The sequence below is a fragment of the Antedon bifida genome, chromosome 6 (genome assembly GCF_963402885.1).
Source record: "Antedon bifida chromosome 6, ecAntBifi1.1, whole genome shotgun sequence".
Classification (NCBI taxonomy): domain Eukaryota; kingdom Metazoa; phylum Echinodermata; class Crinoidea; order Comatulida; family Antedonidae; genus Antedon; species Antedon bifida.
In genome coordinates, this window is record NC_136231.1 from 25,535,642 (window position 1) to 25,544,722 (window position 9,081).

The following is a 9,081-nucleotide window of genomic DNA, read 5'->3' on the forward strand; positions in this document are numbered from 1 at the left end:
TCAGAAAAAGTTCACTTTTAAATGCGATTATTTTTTTAATTTTTGCAGATCATTGTATAACAGCCAAATTAGTAATTTACCAGCTGATATATTTCAGGGATTAAACAATTATTAAATGTTTTGTCTTTTGTAAAATTCTGTTTTACAAAATAATCATTTCATAAAATACCATTTTAATATTTTCTTTAATAAACATCAGTGGTGAAATATACTAAAGAAAATAAAGTAGTGAAGTTATGGGCAGACACATTTCACTTTCACTTTACCATATTTTATTATAAATAATTATGAAATAACTAATGTGATTCATTCTTTCTTTTATTTTCAGACATTTGCATAACAACCAACTTAGTAATTTACCAGCTGATATATTTCAGGTTTTGAACAATTTACAAGACTTGTAAGTATGTTTGTACTTTTTGTGTTATTATATTCTTGTTTCATTAATAATTGTTGATGATAATAATAATAATTGTAATTTATTGTAAAATAATTATAAAATAACTAATGCGATTCCTTCTTTTTTTTCTTTTTTTTCAGATCTTTGTATAGCAACCAAATTAGTAATTTACCAGCTGATATATTTCAGGGTTTGAACAATTTGAAATACTTGTAAGTATGTTTGTACTTTTTGTGTTATTATATTCTTGTTTTATTAATAATTGTTGATGATAATAATAATAATTGTAATTTATTGTAAAATAATTATAAAATAACTAATGCGATTCCTTCTTTTTTTTCAGATCTTTGTTTAGCAACCAAATTAGTAATTTACCAGCTGATATATTTCAGGGTTTGAACAATTTGAAATACTTGTAAGTATGTTTGTACTTTTTGTGTTATTATATTCTTGTTTCATTAATAATTGTTGATGATAATAATAATTGTAATTTATTGTAAAATAATTATAAAATAACTAATGCGATTCCTTCCTTTTTTTTTTTGCAGAATTTTGTATAACAACGAAATTAGTAATTTACCAGCTGATATATTTCAGGGATTAAACAATTTGCAAGGCTTGTAAGTATGTTTATACTTTTTGTGTTATTATATTCTTGTTTCATTAATAATTGTTGAGAAAAATGATAATTTTAATTTATTGTAAAATGATTATGAAATAACTAATTTAAGTGGATCATATTTTGAACATTCTTTTAATAAATAGGTTAATTTGTAGTTTTAATAAAGTTAATCCCTTCCATAAAAAATTTCTCATATAAAATGACAAAAATTCAACCAAACCAACCTAAACCAAGTATTAACAATAACTATTAAGCAACAATGATATAACATGGCCTTGACCTTGAAGTATCGTCCACCCGCGCAGCAAATAACAAATATCGTCTTAAACTATTACGTACATTAAACCAACGAGTTAACATGCAACATGCAAATATCGCGCGCACGAGCAGCAAAATAGTAATAATCCAACTCGTAACGACGACCCTAACGTATCGTGAATACACAATTATTGAAACAACTCAACACAAATGTAGGCCTATATAATGCATTAACATCAACTGGATCAAAATTGTTTTGGCCTAGTATTAAAATTTGATTTGAATTTTTGTTTACATTGTGGGCGAAAAAGTATCTCTTTATTTAACATTTTATGGGCGCTGTTTTTACATTTGTGGGTTCAACACACCCACCGATACGTACTCAACTGTATCAATACCTAGGCCTATTTATATTGATATATTTAATTTCCTCAACAAATTGATGTAAATAAATATTGACCTCTGAGTATTTTTCGGGGCTTCACGTTCGCATTGAACTTGCAACGCAATCAAAACAAAATACTAAGTGAATGAAATCGGCAACAAAATGTTATCGTCCTTTAATTAGTTACGCGTGTTTTGCCATTTATCATGAACTTTATGTGCGAGAGTACCATTTCCGGCCATCTGAGGCGCCACAGGTCCTTTCGACTTTTTCAGCCGTGTAAACGCTGACTTGCACAAAAGCCTGAATCCGTCCCTGACTACATTTGATCATCTCCAGCCTAAATTTGGGATAATCCAGTGAAGAGAAAATTCTATTTGAAAAACTAGTTTTAAAAATACAGTTGGGACCGGTTTAAATTTAATTTGGTTACTGGTTTACCGGTACAACAAAATTATTTTAATTTGTATTTTAAAATTACCATTTGATTTCCAACAATCAGTTAAAACCAGTTTACAACCTGGAAGTGTCCGACGGGAATTTTCTCCTGGGAATGATTTTTACTTTTACTTTGTTAATAGATATTTGCATAATAACAAAATTAGTAGTTTATCAGCTGATACATTTCATGGATTGGAAAATTTGCGAAAGTTGTAAGTTTGTTGTTGTTTATTATCATAGTTGATATAGTACTAATGTATTGTAGGCTATTGGTCAAATAATTGTCAAATGGAAAAAGAGAAGAGTTTTCTCCTGGGAATGATTTTTGTTCTTAATTGTTAACAGATATTTACAAAACAACCCTATAACTACCATAGAGTATGGTGCATTCACTCCATTTGCTTCATCACTTTTATTTCTGTAAGTACATCATTTTTATGTTATTATATAGGCCTAGATATATTATTATGGATAAAAATACATACGTTTTTTCAATTACCACGTTGTCATGATTAATTTACTAATATTGAGCGCTTTTCACTCAAAGGAAATATTGCAGTCATTCGCCAGTATGTAGTAGTATCTGTTAAAAAAGTATAGGAAACTAAACTACAATAATAAAAACAGCATCAGTAAATCATTTACTTTCAAGACCCGGGATAATTTAAAGTTGTCATTAAATGAACACTTTTATATTTATTAATATCATCCTACAGAAACCTAACATCCAACAACTTGAAAGATTATGAAGACAAGACTTTTAAAGAGTTGGTACATTTAACACATTTGTGAGTATTTCTAATTTAGGCCTATTTGACGTTCACACAACATGTAAAAAGAAAAAAATATATATACAATATGTATTATCCTTTGAAAGATTGAACCTTGTCTTCGATGAAGTTCAGTTTAAGTTCTTTATGTGATAAAAGAGTATAGACGATATTCATCCTACGGAAGCCATCTTGCAACCGAGCGTAAAAAACAAAAATAACATAGCATTGGATTTCAGGATACCATTTATTTAAAACAGAAAGAAAAGAAAGAAAATACTGTAAAATATTCTTAAAAGATTTGCCTATGTCACTGTATGATGGAAAACACTTAGAAAATATGTTTTCATCGCTTACAACCATCGAAAAAAACACCACAGTGTAAGCATAGGCGCTATTATTATTATTATCTATATTGGAGTTCATTTTATACATATAAATATTCAAATAGAATGCAATACGCAATTAAACAAATATTTACTAATAATATACTATATCCTTTTTTACAGCTATTCAGATTTTTTCCATCTTTGCTGTGTTGTTGGCAACATTGATGTCTGTGAGCCAACTGATGCTTTTGCGTCATGCCAAGATCTACTGAAAAGAAAATCGCTTCGGGCGTTGATGCTGGTCATTGGCATATCCTCCATTATTGGTAATGCACTTGTTCTCATATCGAGGTGTTGCAATAAAGAGAAAACCGTTGATTCCATGCTGATCACCAGCCTTGCCATCTCTGATCTATTTATGGCAGTGTATCTGCTAATTATTGCAGGGGCTGATATTCACTATAGAGGTAGATACTCGGAAGTTCTAGAATATTGGAAAAGTAGTTTCACTTGCAGTTTTGCAGGTGCTATTTCTACTCTTTCCAGTGAATGTTCCGTGTTTACGTTGATGGTTATGAGCGTTGACCGCGCTGTAAACATTGTCGCTCCTTTCAGCACTAGACGTCTCAGTCGTAAGACCTGTAAAATAGTCATCGTCATTGCTTGGGTTGTTGTTGCTGCTATCAGTTTCCTTCCGGTAGCTGCAAATAAACTCAGCTTCATAAACCTGCCTTACTTCGGAGAGAACTATTACGGTAAACAGAGTGTCTGCCTTCCGTTACCGCTAACTCGAAGCCACTTACCAGGCTGGGAGTACGCCACTGCTATCTTCATTGCATTTAACGGTTTCGGTTTCTTGGTCATGGTCATCAGTTACCTCACAATATTTTTTTCTGTTAAACGGTCAGCAGTGACTGTTAACAGAAGGAGAAGACTTGCAGAACAGTTGCGAATTGCACGGAAGCTAATGTTTATAATTGGTACCGATTTTTGTTGCTGGTTTCCCATCATTTTGATGGGAATTTGCTCGGAAACTAAGCATTGGGATATCCCGGCAGAAATATATGTTTGGACAGCCACCTTCATTTTACCGATTAACTCGGCAGTTAATCCGTATCTGTACACGATCGTCTATACATGTTCAAGCGAAAAAAATAAACGCTAAAGGTTGGTCAGTGGAGGTTATATATTTTTAATTCACATTTTTATTATAGTATATACTTATATCTGCTTGAATATTTTATTCTAGTTCTTACTTTATTCAATGTTATTTCAAAATTAACACAGTATTTCATCAAATAGGTTATAAATGTACAGTAAATGTTTATACCCTTATAAATAATATTGATTAGAATCTGCTTTAAGCCTAATTAAATATCATCAGTGGCGTATCACAGAGGCCTGGGGCACCTGGTTTAAGAAACCTCTAAGTGGCCTCGGGCGTTTTTAGCCCTTTCGGCATATTTTAATACCTGTTTTTTTGTTTGTCTGGGTACTGCTCATGGGCCCCCATAAGCTCCGGGGCTCCTGGGTTTAGCCAGTGAGCGCTCATATCCGTTACGCCACTGAATATCATCAAGGCTAGAATGAACGAATTTAAAGAGGGAGGTCGAATGCTTCCAATCGTTAGGCCTAACGCATAAACAAAAGATCAGTGAATTTATTCATTCATTTGTCACTATTTTTTTTTTCTTTTTTAAATGAGGTCAACCCCACCCACGATATTACACAGGTTACAGTTGTACAGTATTCGCTTTTGTTCCAATTCTATTGAATACGTGTCGTGATCATTGTATGTAACATAAGACATGCATGTTTACACTGATCTTTTTCAAGATTCACACTCAGTTTAACCATGGAGTCTTATTCTTTACTCCATGGTTTAACAGAAACACAAACTGTAATTGATAACACGTCTGACGTGTGTTTGAATTCAGACCATATGGCATCTTGACTGAATAAAAGTCAATGCGGGAAAGATGATATAAATTAATTTGCATAATATAGAATTAATTTTATAAATTGTATCTTTAAAATGATGCTGATTAGTGATTGTAAAGGATAAGCACTAAATAATCATGTTTTTAAACATGATTATTTAGTGCTTAAAAGTACTTACATTTTTGTATTGTATTGTATTGAGTATTCATTCACACAAAATTCATAACAATTTAAACCTTACCCTAATAGCTATATACCTTAGCCTAATAACTATAACTTATCACCAGTTTGTCAATTATGTTTGTTTATTCGTTGACATTAAAGATTATTATGTAAATAAAGACAAGAATGGTTGAATACTTGAATTATAATATTGTCACTTAATAAACCAATTTGTGTTATAGTTGTTTAAATATTGTATTTAGGTATTTATTTAGAAATTGTCTTTTTAAGTCACTATCCGTGCTTAGGTCAATTACAAATTTGTTTTATTCTTTTTGTATTTTCACTCCTTTTATCGTATAATATACATATATCTTTTTGTCTTTGTATTGTTATGACTGTTTTAGCAAGTTTTAAAGAGTTTTTATGCATGTTTTTTACCTTTATTTTCTAAAAAACAGGACCACCATAATATGTAAAACAGGTGCTACATATAAACCTGTTTTTATTCTGTATAAATATATTATAAAATAAAATAAATAAAATGTGACTTATGATTCATAATATTACAATTGTTATATTAATTATGAATGAATATGGATTGCATGTTAACAAAGGTTTTGGTATTTGTGGTGTGAACCTCAAGTTGAGTTGCAATGTTTGTGATATCTTATTGCTACATATGTATATGTGTTATGTTGTTATTTATTATTGTCGTACAATTAAAAACCTTGTTATTTATTGTATTTTACATCACTTAGACCTACACTTAAAGATGTATTAAATTGTCCCCCAAAAACATAAACAAATTAAGATTAGGCCTAATAAGCTCCGGCTTTCAATAGGCTATTTTGCAGTTTTAATTCATTTTCGTTGAAAAAAACGAATAAAAAATGATTTATAAAAACGGTTAATTTTAACACAAAAAAAAACATTGTCTGGAACAGTTTTACTTACTTACTTACTAACCAGTTTTTATGTCTATTATGTGACATTAAAATGGCGTATTCATCAACAAAATAATTTGAAACAACTATTTTTTGGGTGACAATATACCTTTAAAGCAGGTGTACACTTTTATCTTGTAATTTTTATGCGACTTCATAGATATATATATATATAATTATTATTATTTTCAGTAATTTGCCTTTGGATTTATATATATATATATATATATATATATATATATACTGAAAAAATGACAATGCTGTGGGTATCAGTGGCTGGATCTCAATGGAGATACAAAAAAAAAAGCGAAAAGCTAAATCAAAACGATAAAGTAAAACAGCCAGAAAAGTTAGCAGAGCTTTCGGGCAACACTAGCCCTTCATCCGTGCATATATTATATATATATATTTAATTAATTAATTAAATTTCAGTATATCACCGGGCGGTTTAGAATTAATGTTCTTTGCCTGTTGTGTTTATATATATATATATATATTGTTACATTAGACCCATTTGTGGATATTGGTATTGTACACTAAAACTATACTGAGATTCCAGCGTTTTAATGATTTATACATTTACACATATACTATATTTTATCTTGATTTATCTTACCGTAAATGATTAAATATCTATGTGGCACGTGCAAATTATTTGGTTGAGCTTTTTTTTAATTGACATTCTCTAATTTAATGTTTGAGGAAATTCAATATTTAAAAGAATTTCAGGATCAACAGGAGGTGTGTCTAGATATGCACGTAGTCTGGGTTCCAGGCGGAGTTTTGATTTAATATTTGTAAAAAGATAAATATTTTGGCACATATAGCGTTTTATACGTATACTACTTGAGCTTGTAATTTCAAACAAACATCGAAATAACGAAGTCTAATAATATGCGCCAGGGGCCTCAGGCCCTCTGCGTACAATCCCTTTCATGCAAGACCAACGATTGTACCTGCCTGAATCAATGCTTATTACTTTGGCACAGTTTACGCCTAGTATGTTTCTTTAAGTGTAAATATAATGATTGGTTCCCACTAGAGACGCAACACAAGGACGTAACCCAACGTAAGTGAGTTGACCAATCACAAGCGATGGATTATTCAAACTGTCGCTTGTGAGTGGTCAACACGCTTGTGTTGCGTTTATGTCCTTGCGTTGCGTCCTAGTGGGAACCAAGCTTAATAAAGAAATAATAACAAAAGAAATGTACAACAACATCAATCAATAGATTTAATATTAATTTCAAATTTAAATAACATTTCAACTTTAAATATAGTTTTCAAACAAAAATATCATAAAAAGTGACATATTCGTGTGAATAAAACTCGCTTTCAATTTGCAAAATGTTGTTGGCGTGCATAAACTTAGTTGTCGGTAGAACGCAATGACGTAGACGTAAATCTTGTGATTGGTCAAATCACTTGCGTCTTAGTGGGACGTATTTAATATTTGCGATGGCATGACCCAGCAATAAGAACACTAAATCAAAGAGAGATTGAGTTTGTTGTATATGTTTGGATCAGACAATTAGAGACAATTTAAAATATAACTTAATAAAGTAGAACCCCTCCTTTGGGACATGCCTATTCAGGGGACACCACCCTTGCTTGGGACACACCTATTTAGGAGACACCACCCTCGCTTGGGACACACCTATTTAGGAGACACCACCCTCGCTTGGGACACACCTATTTAGGAGACACCACTCTCGCTTGGGACACACCTATTTAGGAGACACCACTCTCGCTTGGGACACACCTATTCAGGGGGAACAACCCTCACTTGGGACACGCCTATTCAGGGGACACCACCTTTGCTTAGGACACGCCTATTCAGGAGACACCACCCTCACTTGGGACACGCCTATTCAGGGGACACCCTCTTTTGGGACACGCCTATTCACAGGACACTGTTTTGTTACACACTATGCATTCGAGTAGAGTTATAAAAGTTTGTTATTTAGCAGCAATCTTTTCACTTTAGTTGTTATATTCATACTAAAAAAAAATTATATAATTATGCCTACATTCCCTTCTCAACAATGACAATAAGGAGAAAAAAGCCATGGTTCTGATGTAAAATATTATATAGAAAGTAAATACAACAAAACCGGAATAATATAATAAATATAAACAAATAAATATATTGAAATTGTAGGTCATCCCTGATAGCGATGTATTCAATTGTAAACATAAAATCTAAGCCTTTTGTTACAGATGCATTTAGTCTTTAATAAAGATTAATAAAGATGTCCTATAATGCCTTTTATATATTCACAATCTATGTATTAAACAAACATCATTATTGAGCACCTTTAAGTCGCTACTCAAAACTCAAATTATCTGATATTTTTGGCAGGGCCATGTTGGAATGGCACTATATTAAACGATTGATTGATTGATTGATGCTCAGGTTATTGTTATTATTAGTATAATATTGGAAACAGTCTTGAGAACATATAATATCGCCACATTATTGGTACTGAAATAGCAACTATTATTAGTCGGGCAGTTTCATTTTTTCTTTAAAACGTTAACTCCAAAACTCTATATATAAATTAATGTTACATTGCATTATTTTCAAACACACAACATGTACCGTGGTTATCGCTGCGACATCACACCAAATATGGGAAGAAACTTGCCATCTTCTTACAAATATTTTACTGTTTAAAATTTGGTATCAATGGCGGACTAGTAACAGGCTTACAGATTTTGTGCACACATATTGCTAACTCCAGCGTCCCCCACAACCCACCCAACCAAACCGCGCAAACTCACCCCACCCCCACAACCCAATCGCAAAACCCCACCCCTCGCAAC

The 9,081-nt window shown here is 31.8% G+C and overlaps 1 protein-coding gene across 1 annotated transcript; it reads left to right on the forward strand.

Annotated features, from left to right (window-relative positions):
• Nucleotides 1-2,856: 2,856 nt before the first annotated feature.
• Nucleotides 2,857-4,448, forward strand: LOC144845752 (G-protein coupled receptor GRL101-like). Its single transcript, XM_078703183.1, has 2 exons — nucleotides 2,857-2,894; nucleotides 3,386-4,448. The coding sequence occupies exon 2, from the start codon at nucleotides 3,501-3,503 to the stop codon at nucleotides 4,368-4,370; it is 870 nt and encodes a 289-aa protein (XP_078559309.1). The 5' UTR covers nucleotides 2,857-2,894; nucleotides 3,386-3,500; the 3' UTR covers nucleotides 4,371-4,448.
• The last annotated feature ends 4,633 nt before the right edge of the window (nucleotides 4,449-9,081 follow it).